This window comes from Panulirus ornatus, chromosome 4 (assembly GCF_036320965.1).
Source record: "Panulirus ornatus isolate Po-2019 chromosome 4, ASM3632096v1, whole genome shotgun sequence".
Taxonomy (NCBI): Eukaryota; Metazoa; Arthropoda; class Malacostraca; order Decapoda; family Palinuridae; genus Panulirus; species Panulirus ornatus.
The window spans coordinates 10,086,501-10,113,350 of NC_092227.1; the positions used below are offsets into that span (position 1 = coordinate 10,086,501).

At 38.1% G+C, this 26,850-nt stretch overlaps 1 protein-coding gene across 6 annotated transcripts in view; it reads right to left on the minus strand.

Moving 5' to 3' along the window:
* Rala (Ras-like protein A) overlaps positions 1-26,850 on the minus strand; it is a 307,573-nt gene that overhangs the window by 91,456 nt on the left and 189,267 nt on the right. For 4 of the 6 annotated variants that reach the window (XM_071693528.1, XM_071693537.1, XM_071693519.1 and 1 more), the window contains one exon: positions 18,830-19,004. In XM_071693528.1, the coding sequence (XP_071549629.1) occupies positions 18,830-19,004 (175 nt within the window). Of the gene's footprint in view, positions 1-80; positions 198-18,829; positions 19,005-26,850 lie in introns of all 6 variants that reach the window. The other 2 variants (XM_071693509.1, XM_071693545.1) reach the window with 1 other exon arrangement.

A 26,850-nucleotide genomic window follows, 5' to 3' on the forward strand; every position in this document is an offset into this window, starting at 1 on the left:
TGATATAATCTTCCCAGGAGGGATATACATAACAATGCAAGCAAGGGCATGACTGAGTCTAATAGGGGACATCTCCTGACCTAAAGAATGCAGCACTTGGGTTTTTTCCTCTTGCCAGGATCTTTACCCTTGCCATTGGCGTTCTTATTGTCTTCCAATTTGCGAGAACGAATCTCACGCATCAAATCAAAGAAAACCTGTTGGGTGTGGAAGATCAATAGTTAGATAAGACTTGCCACACTGAGACACGGCACACTCAGCCTGAAGCCTATTCCCTGAAGACACATACATACAAAAATGAACACTCAGACTGTAAAGTATGTAACATATATATATAATACAAAATTGTTACACAACAACAAACAACAATGACCATATCTACTATCTATTTCAAAGCTCTGCTTTAAAATAAAAGCACAATAAATCATTACCATACAATCTTCAGGTGCATTAATATATATAACAAATCATGACAATTGTCATTCTAAAGATGGAAGCTTTGCAAAATACCAGCATTCAAATTATCCAGGATTCATGTCAGTATGCTGAGGAAACCTAAAAGTTCTGTACATATAAATCTTAATTATGGATATTTTCACCTACTTCTAAGATTTCTAAAATATTCTCACCAGTAAACAAACACAACTTTCAGTTTAAATTACCTTTTTATGTACCTAGAAGTTTCATAGGAGTATGTGCATCATATTCAGTTTTCTTACCTACCTGTTTCACACCGGCTATTATCTGCATTCAATGAAAGGATGGAAAGAGTGAATCTTCCCCAAACACCTGTCATGATAAGTTTTCTTACAATTTAGCTTCTGTAAATTTTCCTGTCTCTACACTTTCTTACACTTAATGGTACTTTCTGAAGCAATCTTCTTTCTTTCCACACACTCTTATATCCAACATAAGCAGTTTGTTAAAGGTTCACACGAGCAAGTTTCAGTGGCACAATGGTTACTGTGGTTGACTTCTTATCTTCAGGCTCTGGTTTGATTCCCAGTGTAGTCTGGTGGTACACAACTAATCCAGGTGTTCATCTTTCCTTTGGCTGGGGGATATGTGTACCAAATTTGGATACAGTAAAGCATAACAGCTGTAAGAGGCCTAACCAGCTATAAGCTTGTAATGTAGCCTGAGATACTCTAGAGGTGTCCTGAGTTGTAGCCCTCAAGGATAGGGCCAAGGAGCCCACCAAGGGCTTGTACTTATACTTTATATATTTCTTTCCTTCATTCCTGTTCACCATTTCCCAATTCTTGTGAGGTAGCGAGGATGAAGTGACTGAGCCTTTGAGGAAAAATTCTCAATTTGCACCTTCTTGTTTCTACTTTAAGAAAGTGGTAACATAAGAAAGGAAAATTTTTAACATTACGCTTCTGCACTTTAAGTCACCTTCTATGAAATGCAGGAGATACATTTAATGTTCCTTATTGCAAACCCCCTTTCCTTCCCTTCATCATAATAAACTCCATTACCACTTTTTTTTTAATGGATCAGGTGCAGAGCCTTCGAAAACCACACACACATCCTACAGCCAAGCTGAGTGTAGAAGTGAAATAAGGAATCAAATACTTAAACAAGTGCATCTTACTTTTTTACTTTACACATGAAGATGATTCATAAATGAAGACCAACTCTTCTACTCACATAAACTCCATACACAAAATATTTCCACTATACCTGCTCCCCAATCATTCCTCTACCATCATCTGAAATATTCTCAGCCTTAATTCTCTCACTGTCTCTTTCTATTACGTCCACAATTTACCCCTCTTCCTTATACCTTCAACAGTACTACTATGTATCTGATCAATTGCCAATCATTCTACAAGTCCATACCATCCAAAAAGACTTTCAACCAAGCACCTTTTTATTCACTTCTTCACAGCTTTTCATAGTCTGACATTTTTAATTCTTCCTAGGCAACTAATTCCAATTATTCTATGCAAGTTAACAGTCTCCAGTGCACTTATTTCTTCCCTGTCTTGATGTATGCAAACTTGTGTTTCACATCCATACATCAATGTTAGGATAAGTCCTCCTTCATGCAAACCAATGCACACTCAAGTTTGGATTTTCCCATTCTATAAAGGTTTCAGTGAAACTTCAATATTTCTTCTTTGCCTGAACCTACTTTTAACCTTCAGCATTTCTATTACCATTCTTACTGAAACTTTACTCTTAAAATCTAAACTCATCTACAACTTCCAGCTTTTTACCATACACGGTGACACTACATTTTCATCTCTCATTCCTTTTAAAGCCTAGCTTTCAAGCACTTTACTTAAAGTGAAAATTATTGATGAATCTAAAACTCTCATTGGTATAGAAAAAGAAAAAGAATCCCCTCATCCCTTACATACAATGCATCCACTACACTCAAAATCATGCTTCTACTGCTTGATCTTCCAATCTTACAAAGGCAAAAGTAACAAAGCTGGAAACCACACAAAACAGAGAACTCAGGAACCACAAAACTCATCACTTACAAAAAGAAACAAAGATTCTCATACATTTTCACATCAACATGCTAGGTACTCAAATATTTGCAAGAACACTTGATCCCTCCCACCCAAACCAATTTTAATCAACCAACAACCCCCAAGCAAAAATCAAAAGCCTAACTTTGCCACAAACTTCAGCGACCTCAATTCAAAGATGTTTTCACCTCTAGTAACAAGACACTGACAAAATACATGCATACTAAAATAATCTATCAAAAATTAAATAACCTCCCTCCAACAAAATCTTAAACACTATGCCACCAAACACACATCAATCAGAAGCCACACTCCTAAGAAAAACATGAGTTACACTTTCCCATCTATACTCTGCATCCCATCCCTAAATTACTATCAACATTGATTCAACATATCTCAGGATCCTACATGCCCATGAAGCAACAACCAGATAGAAGACACCAAAAACTTACTGCTCAGATGCCCTGCACTGTCCCTATATTGAGACACACACAACATCACAACACTTTAAAACTTATAGTCCTGCCCAGTGGAGATGGCTAGCTTCCTGGGTAGTGAAATAATTCTATAAAGATATATGCTCCCCAACATACGTCAAGGATTCCGTTCCAACCGACCTGTTGCATCTCGAAATGGATGTATGTCAGACATATGTCAGTATGGCATGCAGAATTCGTATTACTGTTCAGCATTCTTTCATCCTGCTCAATTTCTATTGTAATTACCTCATTCTTTATTAACCAGCTCCATTATATGATTCTATAGTTTCTTTTTATCTTTTAAGATCCTTCCATTCACTGACTGATTCATCCAAACTTTCAACGAACTTCTTGGCAGCTCCATCAGCACCTGATGCTGCACCTGTGACTCAAACATTGTGCAAGCTATATCTTCTTTTAAATCAATTGAACCATGACTAGCTGTAAAGTTCTTAATGTAATCCTCTACTGTTCACTCTTTCAAAGTCTCAAAAAGACTTCTAGCCTTTGCCTGAATTGCTAGTAAGCTTAGTGGTACACATTTTTGAATTTGATCTTCCATCCAAAGCATCAAATACTTTTCCATTTCGTGGAGGGGTTCAAGTCGTTGCTTTGTTATTATTGTAGACTTCATACTTGCCGAATCTTTCAATGCTTCACGTATTTTTTCTTCGTCCCATAAAATTGTGGAAACTGTTGAATGGGACAACTGTGGATCATGTGCAATCACATGATCTTTTTTCCTCCTTCATTTTCAATTCCCAATAGAGCATTTTCCTCAGCATCTTGCCAGATCTATCAAAATGACAGGTTTTTCCTCTTGCTCATCATTTTCTTTGGGGTTTGGCACAAAAATGGTTAATTCCAGCATAAAATTTTGTTAGATTCACTTGAATAACATGTACTTAGTGAATGGTAACTGACAGCGAGAACTGAAAGAGATGATGTGATGTATACAATGCCAGGATCGTCTGACATTCACTATCATACGCACACAGCAATTAGCACTCGTGGATGTACGACCAAGCATAATTTTCATATCTACATATATCTTTTAATCTACATTTTTTCCTTCGTCAGCACATGCTGCTTCACCTGTAACATGAACATTGTGCTAGCTAAATCTTCTTTCGAATCTACTGAACCATGACTTGCTGTGAAGTTCTTGATGAAATCTTCACCTGCTCACTCCTTCAAAGTCTCAAAAAGACTTCTAGCCTGAATTGTTGGTAAGCTTAGAGGTACACGTTCTTTAATTTGATCTTCCATCCACATCAAAAACTTTTTCATTTCATGTATAGGCCCTTGTCATTGCTCTATCATCATCATAGACTTCATACTTGCCGAGCCATTCACTGTTTCACATATTTTTCTTTGTCCTCTAAATTTGTGGAAACTGTCAAATGGGGCAACTGTGGAGCACATGAACTATTTTCCTCCTTCATATTGGGTGCTCACCTTCACTTTCAATTCCAAATCGAGCATCTTTCTCGGCTTCTTGCCACATCTATCAACATGTGATAGGTTTCCCTCTTGCTTGTCATCTTATTTGGGGTTTAATACAAAAATGGTTTAATCTAGCATGAAAATTCATAAGATTCACTTGAATAACAGGTGCTTACTGAATGGTAAGTGAGAGCAAGAACTGAGAGAGATGCTACAATGTAAACAATGCCGGGATCGTCTGACATTCACTATCATGTGCATGCAACCATTAGCACTGGCAGATGTACGACCAAGCAAAATATCTATATCTACATACATCTTTTCATTTATATTTTTTTGGTCATATGTAAAGTAGGTCGTAAGTCACACAGGTCATAAGTCGAGAAGCATCTGTATACTTTTTCTTTTTTTTTCCCCTATCACTATTTCCCGAGTTAGCATCAGGAACAGAGGACTGAGCCTTAGAGGAAAAATCCTCACCTGGTCCCCTTCTCTGTTCCTTCTGGAAAAGTAAAAGCTGGAGATGAGGATTTCCAGCCCCCCACTCCCACCCCTTTTAGTCTCCTTCTATGACATACAGGGAACACATGGGAAGTACTCCCATGGGATAGCAATGCTGTTTCCACTGGGATGGGGTGGCGCCAGGAATGGAAGAAAGCAAGCAAGTATGAATATGTACATGTGTATATAAATGAATATGTCTGTGTATGTGTATGTATATGTGTATATGCTGATATGTATATGTATATATATGTATATGTGCATGCATGGGCATTTATGTATATGTGTATATGAGTGGATAAGCCATTCTTTCTTAGTCTGTTCCCTGGTGCTACCTCGCTGACGCAGGAAACGGCAATCGAGTATAATAGATAAATAAATAAATAAAAAACTTTATATATATATACATATATTTCTTCTTATCATCATTATACATAAGCACAGTTTCCCGCATCAATGAGGTAGAGCCAGGAAACATACGAAGACGAGTCAGTTGTTGCTCGTTGATGATACAGTTCTCGTAGCAGATTTGAGTGAGAAACTGCAGAAGTCGGTGACTGAGTTTGGAAAAGTGTATGAAAGGAGAAGGTTGAGAGTACATGTGAATAAGAGCAAGGTTATTGGGGTCACTAGGGTTGAGAGGCAAGTTAGATGGGATGCAAGTATGAATGGAGAAAAATTGGAGGAAGTGATGTGTTTTAGATATCTGGAAGTGGACTATGCAGCAAATGGAACCATGGAAGTGAAAGTGAGTCACTGGGTGGGGGAAGATGCGAAGTTTGCATCAAGATCAGAAGACTGAGCCTTATGAGGAAAAATCCTCACTTGATCGGTCCCCTTCTCTGTTCCTTCTTCTGGAAAAGTAAAAGCTGGAGGTGAGGATTTCCAGCCCCCAACTCCTACCCCTTTTAGTCACCTTCTACAACACACAGGGAACATGTAGGAAGTAACCCCAGGGGGTAGCAATGCTGTTTCCACTGGGATGGGGTGGCACCAGGAATGGAAGAAAGCAAGCAAGTATGAATATGTACATGTGTATACATGTATATGTCTGTGTATGTGTATGTATATGTATGTATATGTGTATATGGTGATATGTATATATATGTGTATATGCTGATATGTATATGTATATATATATATATATATATATGTATATGTGGAAGCAATGATGAACATGTGGAAGGAGAGAATGTTATCTCAGAGAGCAAAAATGGGTATGTTTGAAGGAACAGTAGTTCTAACAATATCATATGGTTGCAAGACATGGGTTATGGATAGGGTTGTATGGAGGAGGGTGGATGTGTTGGAAATTAAATCTATGAGGACAATATGTGGCATGAGATGCTTTGACCAAGTAAGTAATGAAAGGGTAAGAGAGATGTGTGGAAATAAAAAGAGTGTGGTTGAGAGAGCAGAAGAGGGTGTGTTAAAATGGTTTGGACATATGAGTGAGGAAAAATTGACAAAGACGATATATGTGTCAGAGGTGGAGGGAACAAGAAGTGGGAGACCAAACTGGAGGTGGAAGAATGAAGTGAAAATGATTTTGAGTGATTGGGGCTTGAACATACAGAAGGGTAAGAGGCATGCAAGGAATAGAGTGAATTGAAATGATGTGGTATACCAGGGTCGACATGCTGTCAGTAGACTGAACCAGGGCATGTGAAACGTCTGGGGTAAACCATGGAAAGGTCTGTGGGGCCTGGATGTGGATAGGGAGCTGTGGCTTTGGTGCATTACACAATGACAGCTAGAGACTGAGTGTGAATGAATGTGGCCTTTTTTTGTCTGTTTTCCTGGTGCTACCTTGCTGAAGCAGGGGATAGTGATGCTCTTTCCTGTGGAACAGGGTAGCAGCAGGAATGGATGAAGGCAAGCAAGTATGAGTATATACATGTGTATAAATATATATGTCTATGTATATGTATATATGCTGATATGTATATGTATGCATATGTGCATGGGAGTAAAGTTCCCTTTACCCTTGAGCATTGTTTCACTCAGAGCCAGAACATCCACGTTTCTTTCCTCAAACAATCTACCTAACTCTCCTTTCTTCTCATCTTGGTTACATCCACACACATTCAGACAACCCAATGAGAGCCTTTGAGGAGGATGAGCACTCCACACTTGATTCCTTTTTCTGTTTCCTCTTTTAGAGACCGAAATACAAGAAGGGGAGGGTTTCCAGCCCCCACTCCTGCCCCCTTTATTCGCCTTCTACGACAGGCGGGGAAAACATGGTTAATTTTCTTTCTCCCCTATCCCCCATATACAGATGTGGTTGGACTGTGTCTGCTTGTGGTTACACATCAACTGAAAAGTAACCACTGACAAAGCTGTAACATCTTCAGTTGATGAAACAGAATAAAGTGTCGTAAAAGAAATTCTAGCTTCAAAGGAGTCCATCCTGTTTGTACTACTCAGTATAATGATCCCTTGGAGCTGCAGGAGGCCCTGGAAAATGGGTTTTGGGTAACAACCACAACTATTTCTGAAAGGATTCTGGAGTAATTAAGTACATAAATGTAATTGAAAAGCACACAAAAGTTTTTCTTAAATGTAACTGTGCTAAGAGGGGTAAAGGTTCTTAGAGGCTTTACACATTGGAAGCAGCATGGGTGAAAATAAAAAAGTGATAGAGTAAGTTTGGAAAAAGAGGCTTGTGTGAAGAGATATCCTGAAAAACTGGGTAAATAATGTCAAAAGCTAAGAGTAAATGAAATTTGTGGTGAATGTGAAATACAGGAGGTATTCAGGGAAGCAATACTTACATGTGTGGGAGGAATAAGTGGAATAAGGAATCAGTGGTGGAATGATAAAGTTAAGTTGCTAATGAAAGAGAAAAGACAAGGTTATGGGTACTACATGCAGGGAAGGATTGTTGATGATAGGAAGATGTACAAGAGAAATTGGAAGAAGGTCAAGAGGATGCTGCAGAGGGTGAAAAAGAGGACAAATGAGAGCTGGGTCATGTTAGAAGCAGTGAAAGTCTTGTGACAGATGAAGACCAGCAAACCAGCTGGAGTGAATGGAGTAGTTGAGCTTTCAAGATGTCAGAGTGGGGGTGATAGTATTGCTGACTGGTTAGTCAGGATTCTTATGTATGTATGGCTCTAGGTGAGGAGCTGGAGGAGTGGCAGAATGCCTGAACATTACTGGTGCAAGGGGTACAAATGTGAATGTTCAATTTACAGAAGTATACCTTTGTTAAGTATACCTTTGTTAAGTATCTCTGGTAAATTGTATAGGAAAGTGGTAAGTGAGAGAGTGGTGGCATCCACAGAGCATGTGATTGGAGGAGGAGTAATGATTCTTCAGGAGAGATAGAGGATGTGAGGACCATGTGTTTGTTTTGAGGAATCTGTATGAATATACTTAAAGAGAGAGAGAAGGATTGTATGTGGCATTTACAGCTCTAAAGACAAAATTATGATTGGCCTGGTAGGCATGCTTTGTGATGGAAAGCTACTGCAAGCATAGAGTTTTTATCAAGAAAGTATGGCATGTATGCAACCATGAAAAGGGGAGGGTAAGTGGTACCAGGAGAAGGTGGGTCTGTGTCAAGGGTGTGTGTGATGTCACCAAAGCTGTTTAACTCCTTCCCTTACCCCTTCCCATCCCAGTATGTTTAAAAAGCTGTTGATTCTTTTCTAACGCAGTTCCGAAATGCAAACAGACAGAAAAAGCAACTCTCATGTCATACTGCTTAAAATTCTAATATTCTAGAAAATGTTACTAGACAAAATACTTGGTTCCTGTGAGTCCAAGCTATCTCCATGAGTACAAAATAATTGTAAAATATAGAAAATGTACCTTTATGAAATTTAGGATGTAGAAGACAAAAGAAAAAGCAAAGAAAAAAGACAGCCTCTCAAAGAGATGCATACATCCCATTATTTCACTGCTTTTGATAGGTTATAATTCTTTCACTTTCATCATCCAGTGATGCTGCAATTAATCTTTGCTTTACATGCCTGCTTCTCCCTTCAACTACCACATCAACAAGTTCATTACTGTATCATGGAAACTTCAGAAATACTGCTACATATTCTGAAGTTCATCAGCTGAATAACTGACAGGTCTTTACTTACTAAAGCAAATGGTTGCTCAAGTGGTGTAAGAGGTAAAGATTTCCACGGTCCACCCCATAGCATCAGCTGGGATATCTGAGTCAGAGCCTGTAGAATCTTGAAGTATTATCTTCAGTGTGTGTCTGTATTGTCATCACTGTCATATTCATCACGAGGGTGAAAAACAGTGGAAACTAGACACTTGCACCTCCCCTAAAATAAGCTTTGCTTTGATTTTTTCTGCAGGACCACCCCAGTTGGAGCTTGTGTCCTTATTAAATGAGGTATTATCTTTATTTCTGTGTCTGCACAAGTCACTATCATATTCATAATCAAATCAGGGTGAAAAACTGTGGAAAAGTGAGCAAAAACAAGGCAATCATTTACAACTCCCCTGAGAGAAACCTCACCAAGCTGTCATCTACAGATGTAAATAGGTGCTTGTAATGCCATGTATTGAGAGAAACAACACCTATACTCTTGTCTGCTGGGAACGATACAAAACCCATCTGGAACCCCACACAAGTAAGTTATCTCAGCACAATAATTTTCACAACTAAGAATTATAATCATTCTAAAACTGAGCTCAAATATAATTGGGATAATCAAGAATGAGGTTAATTTGTCTGTGGATTAAGTGGTGAAGGAGGTGAATGCAAGGGTTTGGAAAGATGGGTAGGTTTGCAGTCACCTGGAGGCATACCTACCTACAAGTACCAATAACAAGATTTTGCCATGATGGTAAGGTTAGCATGTGGTGTTCATCACACTACTTGCTTGCTGGACAACTTTGTCTCTCTCAACTACCATCCTATGACTTGTCTCATGTCTTGCTTGTGGTAGTTCTTTTTTCCCCAGCTACTTCTCTAGCCTTTCTGAAGTTCATCCACTATCGTCTTCAACCAAAAGTCTAGTCTTTTTCTGTTTGTTTCTGTAGTCTCTATGTATGCTTCTTATTTCTCCTGGTACAGTAGTGTCACGATATGGAGTGGTTTAATATAACAATTTTGATATAGCACAGGATTCTATATCATTCCCATTTATTTCACCATCAGCTAATGTGTTATAATGTGAGCCAAGCTGGCTGCATGCCGCAGGGTGCTGAAGCAGCACATGTCAGGCTGCCTACCGCATCAGTTCACTGCTAGAATTCAAAGAGTAAGGATACACTTCCACCCTCTTGAACCAGTCATCACTATGCCTAAGTATCCAGCAAATACTACTACTACTACAAAAGAGCCTGTTCAAGATACTGAATGACTTAAGCATGGGTTTAGCATTCAGCAGCTGCTTGCTGTTATGGTTTTAATGAGAGAGGCATCTGTATCATAAAAGATAAAAATCATTCTATCAGGATAGCTTTCTTTTTTTAAGCAATCTATTTCAAAAAGAGCAATGCATCTCAAGATGCTGATATATGTGAAGATGGATGATTGTTCTTCCATATAACCCTTTAATATCCACAAAATAATGTACTCCCTACCCTAAAAATTCAGGAATTTCAAGATTAATGGAAAGAGTTTTTTCCTTAAATCTATCTATCTATCTCTATCTCTGATGCCTGTTCCCTTTGGAAACTCCCTCAAAGGGGAGGCCACAGCAAAAGTCTCTACGACTGGTGAACTCCATTGCCATTTCTTAGCCTTTCAATGCCTCACCCTTAACAGGCCATTGTCAGAGGGCAACTCCAGCAGTGTTTCTTCTTAAAATATCTATAAATATGTGAACAGAAAGCAAAAACAAATATAGGAGCAAGTCTGGTTCATACATTACTATGCAATTACAAAAATAAGTATAATGTAATCACCAAGCACATTCTGTTATATATCAACACTCAACACTGCCAGATATACACTTGCAACAAAGTGAACTTAACTTTCTGCTGTTTTGTACAACTTTACATGAAATTTGTTGCTATTTTCACTTAAATATTGGAATCTTGAGTTTTTGTATTAAGATTCATACATAACTGCCATGTTTACAAATCTATCCATCTATCTATCTTCCTAGTTAATCCTTCCAATCATTTAATCTCTCCTAACCTGCTACTGAGATGGAAATAAATGGCTACAGCACCAGTTTATGTCAATGCTGATGCACAAGATACTGCACAGAACACAAAATTACTGGCCTATATCACATATAAAAAAAAAAAAAATGTATGACTGATATCATTCAATAGGTTCTTGATTAATTCATACATTAAAAATGAATTACAAAGAGTACAATATTACAAAAAATACTGTACCATACATATGGTTATCCCTGGGGATAGGGGAGAAAGAATACTTCCCACGCATTCCCTGCGTGTCGTAAAAGGCGACTAAAAGGGAAGGGAGCGGGGGGCTGGAAATCCTCCCCTCTCATTTTTAGTTTTCCTAATGAAGGAACAGAGGAGGGGGCCAAGTGAGGATATTCTCTCAAAGGCTCAGTCCTCTGTTCTTAACGCTACCTTGCTAACGCGGGAAATGGCGAATAGTATGAAAAAAAACAAAAAACATATGGATGGTACAGCAGTGTACAGTATAGAACGTTGCCAGATCAGGGAAGTGGGTGGTCAAACACCTTATAGTTAAAAAACATATATCTTATTCAGTGAATGATAAGGTAAACTGTATTCTTTATATGTTTTCCTCTTTCCACTGTTCTCATCGGTATGTTCTCATCTAATGCAGGAACTCATGGTTATCTACATATTCAGAAAAAATGAGAAACACTTACCTAGCAACTAGAATCACAATGCATGTTTTCATAACTCACTCCATTCACTCACTGAATAATCTTTTTCTTTTTTCTTTCAAACTATTCGCCATTTCCCGCATTAGCGAGGTAGCGTTAAGAACAGAGGACTGGGCCTTTGAGGGAATACCCTCACCTGGCCCAATTCTCTGTTCCTTCTTTTGGAAAAAAAAAAAAAAAGAGAGGGGAGGATTTCCAGCCCTCCTTTTATACACCAATCTCTTTAGAAGGTTTATGATTAATTCATATACTAAGAATGAATTACACATAATATTAAGAAATATACTGTAACAGAAAAATGGGTTGTACAACAGGGTAGAGTTTAGAAAGTTTGCAGCTGGTTGTATCCTTGGTCATTATGAACATCTTACTCAGTGAATGATATGGTAAATTGTATTCTTATATATCTTTCTACATATTTCTCTTTAGTTGGTTAATTCAAGAAAACATATGATAACATGATGAAAAATTAAAATGAGGAATGTGATATACATAGACAGGTAAATGAGGCAACCAATAAAGCACCAGGAGGAGCAACTTTAGTCTCACATATTTCTAAGTACTGCATATTTCTATTAAGTTCTACATTTTTTTCTCACTCTTGTGACATTTGCAACATATCCTACTTGACTACTTTTAATATTGTTATCAAAGTCTGACATCATGTAAGGAATACTGAGGCTAATTCTGTTACTTTTGGGACATTCATTAACACCTTTTCTTCGTAAGACACATTTACATTTCCAACTGCTTTGGATTCTTTATTAGTTAGAAATCCATTTTCCTGCAATGTTTCACCACTTTCTCTAGATGTACTCTATAAATCATTAAGTCAAATGCTTTTACAAAATCTAGAAAAAGTCTCCATTCTTTACTCTCTCACTTGAGTTTCATTTATGTCATTACAATTTGCAGGTGAGCCTGGATGGTGAGTCAGTTCCTGTCTGCAAATGATATGGCTTTGGTTTTAGACTCCACTGAGAGAGTGCAGATGCTGGTGTTTGAGTTTAGGAGGGTGTGTGAAATAAGGAAGTTGAGAGTATTAACGTGATGAGGTTCAGCAAGGGAAAGAGACAGGTTAATATGAAAGTGAGTTCAAATGGAGAGAACCTGGAGGAATCAGGGTGCTACATGACTGAAAATGAAGAGAAAGGAGTATAGTCTCATCAAGGATCTTCTTACACTATAAGAATCCAATATTTCCGTGCTCCTGCATATAGAGTCCAGCCTCAATGCTGTAAAGCCCCATAGAAGGGGTCCTTAGGCTATATACTACAACTTCTACTACTAACACTAATACTACACTTTCACAATAATAATAATAATAATAATAATAATAATAATATCCCTGGGGATAGGGGATTAAGAATACTTCCCACGTATTCCCTGCGTGTCGTAGAAGGCGACTAAAAGGGGAGGGAGCGGGGGGCTGGAAATCCTCCCCTCTCTTTTTTTTAAATTTTCCAAAAGAAGGAACAGAGGGGGCCAGGTGAGGATATTCCAAAAAAGGCCCAGTCCTCTGTTCCTAACGCTACCTCGCTAACGCGGGAAATGGCGGATAGTTTAAAAGAAAAGAAAAAAAAAAAAAAAAAAAAATAATAATAATAATAATAATAATAATAATAATGATAATTAATAATTAATGATAATAATACTAATCATTTTTTTTTTTTTTTGCTTTGTTGCTGTCTCCCACGTTTGCGAGGTAGCGCAAGGAAACAGACGACAGAAATGGCCCAACCCACCCCCATACACATGTATATACATACGTCCACACATGCAAATATACATACCTACACAGCTTTCCATGGTTTACCCCAGACGCTTCACATGCCCTGATTCAATCCACTGACATCATGTCAACCCCGGTATACCACATCGATCCAATTCACTCTATTCCTTGCCCTCCTTTCACCCTCCTGCATGTTCAGGCCCCAACACACAAAATCTTTTTCACTCCATCTTTCCACCTCCAATTTGGTCTCCCACTTCTCCTCGTTTCCTCCACCTCCGACATATATATCCTCTTGGTCAATCTTTCCTCACTCATTCTCTCCATGTGCCCAAACCATTTCAAAGCACCCTCTTCTGCTCTCTCAACCACACTCTTTTTATTTCCACACATCTCTCTTACCCTTACGTTACTTACTCGATCAAACCACCTCACACCACACATTGTCCTCAAACATCTCATTTCCAGCACATCCATCCTCCTGCGCACAACTCTATCCATAGCCCACGCCTTGCAACCATACAACATTGTTGGATTCCAACATACATATTCCTTCAAACATACCCATTTTTGCTTTCCGAGATAATGTTCTTGACTTCCACACATTCTTCAAGGCCCCCAGGATTTTCGCCCCCTCCCCCACCCTATGATCCACTTCCGCTTCCATGGTTCCATCCGCTGCCAGATCCACTCCCAGATATCTAAAACACTTTACTTCCTCCAGTTTTTCTCCATTCAAACTTACCTCCCAATTGACTTGACCCTCAACCCTACTGTACCTAATAACCTTGCTCTTATTCACATTTACTCTTAACTTTCTTCTTTCACACACTTTACCAACCTCAGTCACCAGCTTCTGCAGTTTCTCACATGAATCAGCCACCAGCGCTGTATCATCAGCGAACAACAACTGACTCACTTCCCAACAGACTTCATACTTGCCCCTCTTTCCAAAACTCTTGCATTCACCTCCCTAACAACCCCATCCATAAACAAATTAAACAACCATGGAGACATCACACACCCCTGCCGCAAACCTACATTCACTGAGAACCAATCACTTTCCTCTCTTCCTACACGTACACATGCCTTACATCCTCGATAAAAACTTTTCACTGCTTCTAACAACTTGCCTCCCACACCATATATTCTTAATACCTTCCACAATGGAAGTAAGGGGAGTGGGGGAGGAATGGGATGTATTTAGTGAATCAGTGATGGATTGCGCAAAAGATGCTTGTGGCATGAGAAGAGTGGGAGGTGGGTTGATTAGAAAGGGTAGTGAGTGCTGGGATGAAGAAGTAAGATTATTAGTGAAAGAGAAGAGAGAGGCATTTGGACGATTTTTGCAGGGAAAAAATGCAATTGAGTGGGAGATGTATAAAAGAAAGAGACAGGAGGTCAAGAGAAAGGTGCAAGAGGTGAAAAAGAGGGCAAATGAGAGTTGAGGTGAGGGAGTATCATTAAATTTTAGGGAGAATAAAAAGATGTTCTGGAAGGAGGTAAATAAAGTGCGTAAGACAAGGGAGCAAATGGGAACTTCAGTGAAGGGCGCAAATGGGGAGGTGATAACAAGTAGTGGTGATGTGAGAAGGAGATGGAGTGAGTATTTTGAAGGTTTGTTGAATGTGTTTGATCATAGAGTGGCAGATATAGGGTGTTTTGGTCGAGGTGGTGTGCAAAGTGAGAGGGTTAGGGTAAATGATTTGGTAAACAGAGAATAGGTAGTAAAAGCTTTGCGGAAGATGAAAGCCGGCAAGGCAGCAGGTTTGGATGGTATTGCAGTGGAATTTATTAAAAAAGGGGGTGACTGTATTATTGACTGGTTGGTAAGGTTATTTAATGTATGTTTGACTCATGGTGAGGTGCCTGAGGACTGGCGGAATGCATGCATAGTGCCATTGTACAAAGGCAAAGGGGATGAGAGTGAGTGCTCAAATTACAGAGGTATAAGTTTGTTGAGTATTCCTGGTAAATTATATGGGAGGGTATTGATTGAGAGGGTGAAGGCATGTACAGAGCATCAGATTGGGGAAGAGCAGTGTGGTTTCAGAAGTGGTAGAGGATGTGTGGATCAGGTGTTTGCTTTGAAGAATGTATGAGAAATACTTAGAAAAGCAAATGGATCTGGAGAAGGCATATGATAGAGTTGATAGAGAATAATAATAATAATAATAATAATAATAATAATAATAATAATAATAATAATAATAATAGAAAAATAAATTTCAAACATTAATACTTCTCTCACCTTTGTGAGGTAACATCAAGAACATACAAACAACTGTCACACTTGCAAACAACCACCCTCTAGCTGTGATGTATAACGCACCAAAAACACAGATTATTATCCACACCCGAGTCCTACATGTTATTCAATGGTTTATCATACCCTCTTCACATGTCCTGGTTCAGCAAACTGACAAAATTTCACCCCACGTACCAAATAAATAAATCATTCTATCCGAAGCATATTTCCCCCCTTGAAGGTTCTGATCTCAGTACCCAAAAGAATTTCACTATATCCTTCCTTCTCCATCTCAACCTCTCTTTCCCATTTCCTCCCTCCACTTCATAGACACACTTCTTATTAAACAGCCTTTCTTTAATCATCTTTTCTAGATATCCAAACTAAATTCTACACATCTTAGTCAGCACTCACAATCATAATATGCTTAACTACACCTCTCTCTTACAGCGTCAATACTGACATGATCAAATCACCTCATAACAAATACTCTCCTCTGTCATCTCATTACAAGCATGTCCACCCTATTCTGTTCTTTTGTATTCAAGGCCCAAGATCCACATCCATACAAAACATCTTCAAATATATCCATCTTTCCCTGAAGAGACAGTGAACCCTTCTTCTAATTACCCTTCAGTGCACCTAAGAATTTATCCCCTTCTCCCACCCTGTGTTGCACTTCAGACCCCCTAGTTCCATCTGCTGCCAAATCCATTCCCAAGCAACTAAAGCATTCCACTTCCTCCAGTTCTCCCTCATTCAAACTTACTCTTAAACTATCCTGTCTCATCTCCCTGTTGCCACTCACTATCTTACTGTTTACATTTACTCTCAGCTCTCTCTTTTAAACTTTCTCACAAACCCAACAGCTTCTGGAGTTTCTCTTAATCTGCTATCAGGGCCATATAATCTGCAAACAGCAACTGATCAATCCCCCATACCTCACCCACCTTCAACATACCACAGACCTGCTTTTTCTCTAAGACTCTTACATTAACCTTCTTTGCCATACCGTCCAAAATTCTTAAACAACCACAATGACATCACACATCCTTGATGCAGACCTACCAACAAAGAACCACTCACCCTCCTTCCTGCTTCCATACCTGTCACTGTCAAGGTAAAAACACCTCACTGTATTTAATAACTTTCTCTTTATCCTTATACATTCATAGCAATTTCCAAAAGGCTTCCCTAGCAAGCATATGAAACACTTTCTGTATCACCATTTTTGCCAAATAAACTCCTCAAACCAAACCTAACCCGGTCGAAACATCCTCTATCGCTATGAAAACCAAATTGCTCTTCCCTTGTCAGATGTTCTGTACATACCACTACCCTCTCATTCACCACCTTCCCATAGTCCATATTTAGTTAACCCTACTGACAAATACCTCCATAATTTGAGCATTCACTTTTATCTCCTTTGTGTAAGGGCTCTATACATGCATCATCCCCTTTCATATCCCTTGAACACTGGCAGGCATAAAATAAACTGCCTGCTTACAGGACGCTGGTAGTCATCATATTAATTGCTAATTTTCACATAAAGGCATCATCTGCCAATTTTATGACATCTGCATGGTTAGTAAGTGTTGATCTGGTCATGTCTCATATGCAGGTATCACTTGTGGTGACTTGGTGATGCTTCAGAGTATTGCAATGGTTAACAAACACCTCCAACACCCCACCAGGAAAACTACATGCATAACTCAGCACTATACCAGCTATACAAGGTATGTTAGCTCATTTGTTTTCTACATATCCTTTCCTTTTACATGAATATTTCTTTCATTCTTGCAATGAAAAACAGAACACATGTATACCTCAGAAAATGTATATTTCAGCATTATCCCATGACACTGATATTAGCTAACTCCGTACATATTACCTACATGTAGTTGTATTTCTTTAATCTAATACGAAGAAACAGAAAATATGAATGAACACATCCCCTTCCACCCTTTATCCACCACCTTTCCAGGGAATATAAGTGTATTCTTCACAGCCATATCAGGTATTTCAGCCTACTTTTTGTTTATATCTTTTACTTCTACATGCATTTGTTTCAATTTGTATTGGTATACTGAATATATAAAGACCCTATCTTTTGTCCAAATCATCCTCAAATTTTCATAGGTCAACCAATTTTCAAGGGTTCAAACACTCAAATACAATCTCATTCCATCCTGCAATTTTCTCTATCTCCTTTCCTTTTCACCAAACCATTTAGGACTCTCACTCTGCATGCTACCTTATCCTAAACACATCAAATCTATTGCCCTACACTCTATCATATTCAACAACAAGATTTAAGTCATTTGTTCCTGATGCTGGCTTGTTAAGGTGGAAAATAGCAAAAGGTGAGAAAAATGCTACAGGCTTCAAAAATTTGATATGACGAGCATCACTTTCATGTATAAATGGTACATCACTGTAAACAAAATCTATCATTACAATTACCAGCTATTATATACTTTCCTACTTTTCATAGGGGTAACAAAAGGGTCAGCTTAGTTAATGTTATCTGATGCAACCATACCTGGCCACAGGACTGAAGTCAACTCTCGTGTTGAGTGTGGGGAAAATTACAACAATATCAATCTGCATCTACAGTAATTCAAAAATACATATTCCTTTATGAATCAATAATACTTTTTGATAATGGAACTTAACCATTTGTCATGATTTTCTTTTGGAGAGTTGATACTGTCATCTGTGTAACTGATTCACTAATACCTTTTAAGTCATTATCAATATGATTGATCATGAGGATGACTAGGATAAATTTTTATGAGGCCTTTTCTATGGAAAATGTTTAAAGATTATCTTTAAAAATCATAAAATACATTTAGACACAGATACAGACATTAAAAATGGAAATAAAAACAAGGAGACAATTACAGCATTGGGAAGACATTTATGCTCTTACCAGTAACCAAAAGCACAGCACAGCAGGCACAATAAGATAGGACAGTGAAACCTACTGAATAATCAAAATAATTCCATTATCCTGGGAAATGAGAATTCAGTGCAAGGGTTAATTTCCTACATTATAAAGCTATGAAACATTTTATAAAAGACAAAAGAGAAACGTTATTTAAGGAGGAAACACATTTTACCTTGTCGACATTAGCACGTGTCTTTGCTGAGGTCTCTACATAAGGCACACCCCACTGTCCTGCACGATTCTTTGCTTCATCTTCTGAGACTTTCCTGCGATCTGTTAAGTCAGCCTTATTCCCTACTAGCAAAAATGGAATATGGTCATCATTTTTCACTCGAAGAATTTGTTCCCTGAAAAAAAATAATTCAAAGTTAAAAAAAAAGCTTAGATTAATATCATAAATACTTAGAATCTTAAGCTCCATTGTCAGCTCCATAGGGTGAATCAGGTACATGCAGCCTTTCAAATAAATCATGCACATCCCTAACTTATGCTCAGTTTCTTAAAGTAAGAATGGGAGCTTAAAAATGTTTGTACTCTCACTCAGCAAACTAAGTCAGTTCATGAAGTAAGATTTATATCTCCAGTCACACCACCTCTAAACACAAAATGCTACTACTGCAATCGATTCCTAATAATTCTTCGAGCATCTTCACCTGAAACATCCCCAGCCCTAATGAACTGTCTTACCACATCTATCCATCTCCTCCATAGTCTACCTCTTCTTGTATATCTGACATTACCAATCATTTATCCTCATGATCAACCTGTCATCTACAATATGTTCGACATGCTATGTCACCATAAAAGATTTTCATTTATACACCTTTCTAAAGATTTCTTCAAAACACATATTCTTTTTACATCTTCATTCTATCTTTCCATATTCTTTTCACATCTTCATTCTATCTTTCCTTCTAACTATCCTACAAAAGTTACTCATCCCAACTGCTCTTCTTTTTCACAGGTCCAGACCAATATAAACTTGCTCATTCAAATAAAAAAATACTTTTTCATGCAAGCTTCCACATTATATACTTCATGTTTTTTCCATTCACATCCCTAACTTTTCTCTATTATATGACTCAAACCTTAACTTCAGTGCATCCCTAACTTTTCTTCATTATATGACTCAAACTTTGACTTTAAAGTTCCCCTATTGTTCCTATGAACTTTACTCCAAATGTCTTAAATCATCCACAGCTAGTTATTCACCATGCAAAATGATACTGCACATTCATCACCTATTCCTTTCCAAAACTAGTTTTATTCATGTTCACTTTCTGCACCCTCCTACATATGCAAATCCCATGCTCTAATTTAGTTAACAACATAGCATCACTGAATACAGATACTACAGCAAGTCACTTTCGTTTCTCCATGATTAAGTATTATACCATACTCATCCCACTGAGCACCCATCTCTCATTATGTCCCACCCATAAAAACGAATGGGGCTTAACACATCACATTTATCTAAAGCCACTCACATTCACACATGCATAATATCCATGGTAAAAACTCTTCACACCATTCAAAAGCCTTCCATACACACCATACAAAGTCAGAACTTCAAGAGGGCTTTCCTACTAACTTTGATATGCCTTTTGTAATAACATAAATGATACATAAACTTTCTTCTTTTTCACTAAAACTATTTCTGCTATTTCCCTAATGCAAATATCTGGTCTACATATGCTGTTCCCCTTCTAAACCCACCTTGTTCTTCACTAACAAGGGATCTATCAATTCTACAACCATCAAATGGTGAGGACATTCAAAAGACAAACAATGGGGATAGTCAAAAAGATTCCAACACAATGAGCAGAAAAAATCTTTCTCTATCTACCTATCTATCTTTATGATAGGTAAAAAATCAGCAAACAAAAGAAGCAGAAAATACTTTGATAGTGATATCATTAACTTGCACTGGCTTGGTTCACTGTCGAGAGTGGGGTGAATGAGAGTAAGGATGACAAACGACAGCTGCCAATGTATGAGGAACATGTGGAGATGGCGTTTTTTCTTTCTATTAAGCTTGCTTTCTCATTCTACTCTGGTATCATACACAGGTAAAGCACTATGGTACATAAGCTTAATACATTTTGAAATATCAAACCTCTAAAAAATGAAAATCCATTAGGGAGACTGGCTGACAAGTGTGGAAAGGATGTTGAAGGATATATTTCTTTCTTTATCTTGAACTGAGTTTCACACTTTACGTTAATTTCAAAACATGTAGAGCAGTGGTGATGATTAACATGAATACATTTAGAAATATCACATTATCCACTCTAAAAATAAGGGTGAGGACAGTAAGTGGCTAACACATGTGGGAAGGATATTGAAGGTGCTTTTTCCTTAAAAGTATTCAAGTTCTTTATCGTTCAAACTCTTATCATTTGCCCTCAATTACCCTTATGATAACATAAAAGAAAATTAGTCACAGCTGTTATGCAATATCTTCCACAAGTGTAAGAGCAGTGGTGATGCCTTCAGTGCAGGCCTCCTTCCCTCTTACATAATCCTACTAAAATCAATCTTAATCACTAATTTTTTCACATGTCAATTTCTTCTGCACTTGCACATAAGCTGATACATACGTTTTCCATCTCATCACTTAAGTAATCTAACAATTCACACATCTTTAGTGGGGGGGGGGCACTGTGTATGCATAACATGCAGGTTGACAGCTGTGCACTCATAATGGCAGTTGTTAGGATACTAAGGAAAGAAAAATAATTTTCCTGTATACTCCTGGTGATGGAAGAGACCTCCATAGGTTATAAGTAATAAGATAACTCAATTGAATACCTAAACCAACGTGGGAAAGGTAATACATCAAATCAAGTAGGTTTCCATTCCCTAATAGTACATCAATCAGGCACCCATTTATGGGTTAACGCAATCACTATCCTTTGAAAATTATGCTAAGTAGACTTATTTTTCTGTACTTATTACAACCACTTTTAATCTCTTTTCCTTTAAGCAATCAAATGTTTTCAAAAATGCTCAGAAGAAAGACAAATACTCATATCAGAATAAGACCAACACAAAGGTAGATCTAACTGAAAATAATCAATTGAAATCAAATTACAAAAATTACCACATTTCTAACCAGTTCATTGAGCATTATATTTCTGGCTGACTCCTGAAGTGTCATTTGTCCACCAAAATATAAAAGTATGAATTTGATCTTTTGTATTACTTTTTCAATATTGAATGAAGCTGTATATTCTTTATCTGACAGCAATATTCCTTTGAAAGCTATACAATACAGTGAGTATCTGTTGAACTCTTCATGGGTCTTCACCCCTACAGCCAGGGTTGGGTCTAGGCTGTTGGATTTGGTCATTGGTTGACTAAACTGCTGGAAGCTGCAGCCCTCAGGCCTATATGGCCTGGCCAGTCTTGTAAATTTTGCAGATACTTGTCCAGTGTACTCTTAAACTTCTCTACTTGCATTGCATCCTGTTTCAGATGGTAGCTTGCAAGGTGTTAAAAGTCTCAGGATCTGGATGATTAACATGTTTTTTCATTATGCACATCACACCTTTAGATTTCAGAGGTAGCATTTTACAGTTTTCCATGCCTGTCATACCAATAGGATGTAAATGCAAAATATAAGTTGGGAACCAAACCCTCTAGGGTTTTCCAAGTTTACATAATGGTAGATCTCTGCCTTCATCCATTCCCAGTAATTTAGTTCCTTAACCACATCTATGTGGGATGTGAAAGCTCTCTAAGCACTTTCTAACTTTGCAATTTTATCAAACTTAGAGGCTGATGTTAGAACGCAACATTATTCAGTTCATGAAAGAATCAGCATTTTGAAAAATATCATCACTGGTGTTTCTTCTCATCTTAAAGGTCCACAGGATCCAGCCTACCATTCTTCTGCATTAAAAACCATTGTTTTGTTATGTTTGCTGAAGGTTAGACATTATTACTCTAAGGTCTTTCACATTACTCATTTGGTATGGTTTGCTGTGTTATGACCTGTTAGTTCAGAAGCTGTATATCCATCTCCCAAATTTCCCAGTTAGTTCCATCTTCCTCATTCTATGTGCTATGACACCATGCTCACATTTGTCTTCCTTTTGCAAAGTCTATGTAAATGACATAAGCATTTAACAGTTTCCTAGAGCCTCAATAATCCTATCATAGTGGTCAAGCAAGTGAGAGGGGTAAGATCTTCCCATCCTACAACTATAGTGTCCTCATTTATGTAGACTGTTCACTTCCATAAATTCAGTCAGCTTGTCTCTTATGACTCTCACATTTTTTTTGAAGTATGTTGTTAACGCTATTAGTTGATAGTTTTCTGGGATTGCTTTACTTCCACTTTTGTGGAGCGCTGCAATCGAGTTAATTCCAGATTCACAAGAATGATGCCAGAATCTATACTTTTTCTCCAGAGGATATTTAGTGCACAAGCTAAAGGTGTCTTAAATTTCTTTATGAAGACTGAGTTCTAAGAGTACAGGTCTGGGGCTGAGTGCATGGGCATGCTCTCAATGGCCCACTTGAAATCTTATTTCATGGTACACTTGGGAGATTACTGTTCAGGAAGTAATAAGCTGGGTCATTTATCATTAATGTGATTTTTGGCTAACTGAATACCCATTCATATTGCCTTTCTTAGAATCTCACTCATCTCCTGACAATCATCTGTAAAAATACCCTCTGTTTTAAGTGGGCCAATGAAGTCTGTGGTCTTGGATCTGCATTTTGCATCTGAGGAAAAGATTATCTAAAAAAAAAAAATTTTTTTTTTTTTTTTTTTTTTTTTTATACTTTGTCGCTGTCTCCCGCGTTTGCGAGGTAGCGCAAGGAAACAGACGAAAGAAATGGCCCAACCCCCCCCCCCCATACACATGTACATACACACGTCCACACACGCAAATATACATACCTACACAGCTTTCCATGGTTTACCCCAGACGCTTCACATGCCTTGATTCAATCCACTGACAGCACGTCAACCCCTGTATACCACATCGCTCCAATTCACTCTATTCCTTGCCCTCCTTTCACCCTCCTGCATGTTCAGGCCCCGATCACACAAAATCTTTTTCACTCCATCTTTCCACCTCCAATTTGGTCTCCCTCTTCTCCTCGTTCCCTCCACCTCCGACACATATATCCTCTTGGTCAATCTTTCCTCACTCATTCTCTCCATGTGCCCAAACCATTTCAAAACACCCTCTTCTGCTCTCTCAACCACGCTCTTTTTATTTCCACACATCTCTCTTACCCTTACGTTACTTACTCGATCAAACCACCTCACACCACACATTTTCCTCAAACATCTCATTTCCAGCACATCCATCCTCCTGCGCACATCTCTATCCATAGCCCACGCCTCGCAACCATACAACATTGTTGGAACCACTATTCCTTCAAACATACCCATTTTTGCTTTCCGAGATAATGTTCTCGACTTCCACACATTTTTCAAGGCTCCCAAAATTTTCGCCCCCTCCCCCACCCTATGATCCACTTCCGCTTCCATGGTTCCATCCGCTGACAGATCCACTCCCAGATATCTAAAACACTTCACTTCCTCCAGTTTTTCTCCATTCAAACTCACCTCCCAATCGACTTGACCCTCACCCCTACTGTACCTAATAACCTTGCTCTTATTCACATTTACTCTTAACTTTCTTCTTCCACACACTTTACCAAACTCAGTCACCAGCTTCTGCAGTTTCTCACATGAATCAGCCACCAGCGCTGTATCATCAGCGAACAACAACTGACTCACTTCCCAAGCTCTCTCATCCCCAACAGACTTCATACTTGCCCCTCTTTCCAGGACTCTTGCATTTACCTCCCTAACAACCCCATCCATAAACAAATTAAACAACCATGGAGACATCACACACCCCTGCCGCAAACCTACATTCACTGAGAACCAATCACTTTCCTCTCTTCCTACACGTACACATGCCTTACATCCTCGATAAAAACTTTTCACTGCTTCTAACAACTTGCCTCCCACACCATATATTCTTAATACCTTCCACAGAGCATCTCTATCAACTCTATCTTATGCCTTCTCCAGATCCATAAATGCTACATACAAATCCATTTGCTTTTCTAAGTATTTCTCACATACATTCTTCAAAGCAAACACCTGATCCACACATCCTCTACCACTTCTGAAACCGCACTGCTCTTCCCCAATCTGATGCTCTGTACATGCCTTCACCCTCTCAATCAATACCCTCCCATATAATTTACCAGGAATACTCAACAAACTTATACCTCTGTAATTTGAGCACTCACTCTTATCCCCTTTGCCTTTGTACAAAAAAAAAAATTAGGAATATTAAAAGAAAGGTGTTCCCAAGCAAATGGTATAATATGGGCAAAACTAAGTCAGTAAGTGGCCAAATCATTATAAAATATAAATCACTGATATAACAATATCCAAGATATAAAAAATCTGTATCTATACAGATTCTATGTGTTCTTGCAAAGATGGCAATTCTATAAAGATGACAAAAGTCAGATAAAAGTCCTTATTTTTACATGATCTTTATTTGTATTGCTAATCCTTCCCTGTACATTATGATAATCACATTCAAAATGAATGCAAATTGTAAAATGTAGCTAAACAATTTTCTTGGAACATATATACTCAAAGCAATATATTTATAAGGTCAACTGGAAGAAACAAAAGGAAAAAATCCAGTTTTCTCACAGCAAAACACAGATGGCATCACAAATGCAGATTTGGTGGTGGTTTCAAGTACAAGGGGATACTTCAGAACATCACAGAAGAAGGGAACTTTTTCTGCAGCCATGGGGTAAATCCAAATTTTGCAATCAATGGATATAAATGTTAATTCATATCTATCCAAACTATGCAGCAAAAAGTGTTTAAAAAAACAGTTGGAAAATGGGGTTACGGTCCTAGGTTCAAGCTGCATGTGCAGAGAGGTCAGGGTCTGTCAGGACAAAGATGGATATATATATATCTGAAGGTACTGCAGTCCATAGCTTTGCATGGATGTGTCTTAGGCCATAAATGCAAAAAATTGACAAGATGGGTACTGTATCAGAAATAATATGCTTGAAAAAGATTCATGGTATGCAGCAGGTTAATCATCTAAGAAACGTTCGTGTCAGACTCAGGTGTAGGACTAAATTCAATAACTGTGAAGACAAATTAAGGTGCAGTGAAATGGTTTTGGCTTGCAGAGACGATGAGCAAAGTAAGACTAACAGGAACTTTGAGTCAAAAGTAGAAGAAACAAGTTGAGGATGAACACCAATAAGGAGATGGAAATAGGAAATGATGGAGACTCATGGGTATCTGGAGCCTAAACCTTCCAAAGGGCAAGACTTTGCACTGGGTGGAAAGAATAAGAATAATTTGGTATACATGAGGACATACTAAGTGGTTGAAGTAAACCATGAAGTAGGCTGTGGGGCTTGGCTATAAATGGCGGAGGGTACAGTAAACGTAACAGCCAAAGACTGGTTGTGCATAAAAGAGGTCATGGTTTATTTGTTTCTGATAATTTATTGCTAGAGCAGAAAGAGCAATAAAGTAAAAAAAAAAAAAAAAAAATGAAAAGTTTTCTTTGCCTATTGTAATTTCTGTTTCTTTATCTACATGTGTCATTTTCATTCCCTCTCCCAGTCTTTTTGAACTAACTTTACACCTTGCTTCATTATCACCTAATATCTTACTCCCTTCCTTTTGGTCTTTTTGACCCTGACAGTATACCTTTCCTCATTATCATCCTTTCTTTTTTACTTGCTTTTCCAGGTCCTTTTACAAGATGTTATCCTCTTCTTTACTATCATCTTTGTTAAATTCTTTCCTTCTGGTCGTCTGGCTTGGCTTTACCTTAGGTTGTAAGTTTTCTTTCCTTTCATATTCAGTAAATATTCATTTTGAGATAATAATCTCATATTTCTCTGGCAATTCCTCACATTCATCACCACTCTACTCCCTCTTCATACTCAGTACCATTAATACCTACATCATTAGATGAAAGTCTTACTAGATCCACTGTGATGATTATCTTTACTTGAACCAATGTTTTCTCTACATTTAGTTCTTTCTCCTTTGCAAATAATCATCCATTAGCTTTCCAATTATCTTTTTACATGTTTTAGAGATCACACACATCAGAGATACTGGTTTGTGATTCAGCGCATTATTATCTTTTTCATAAA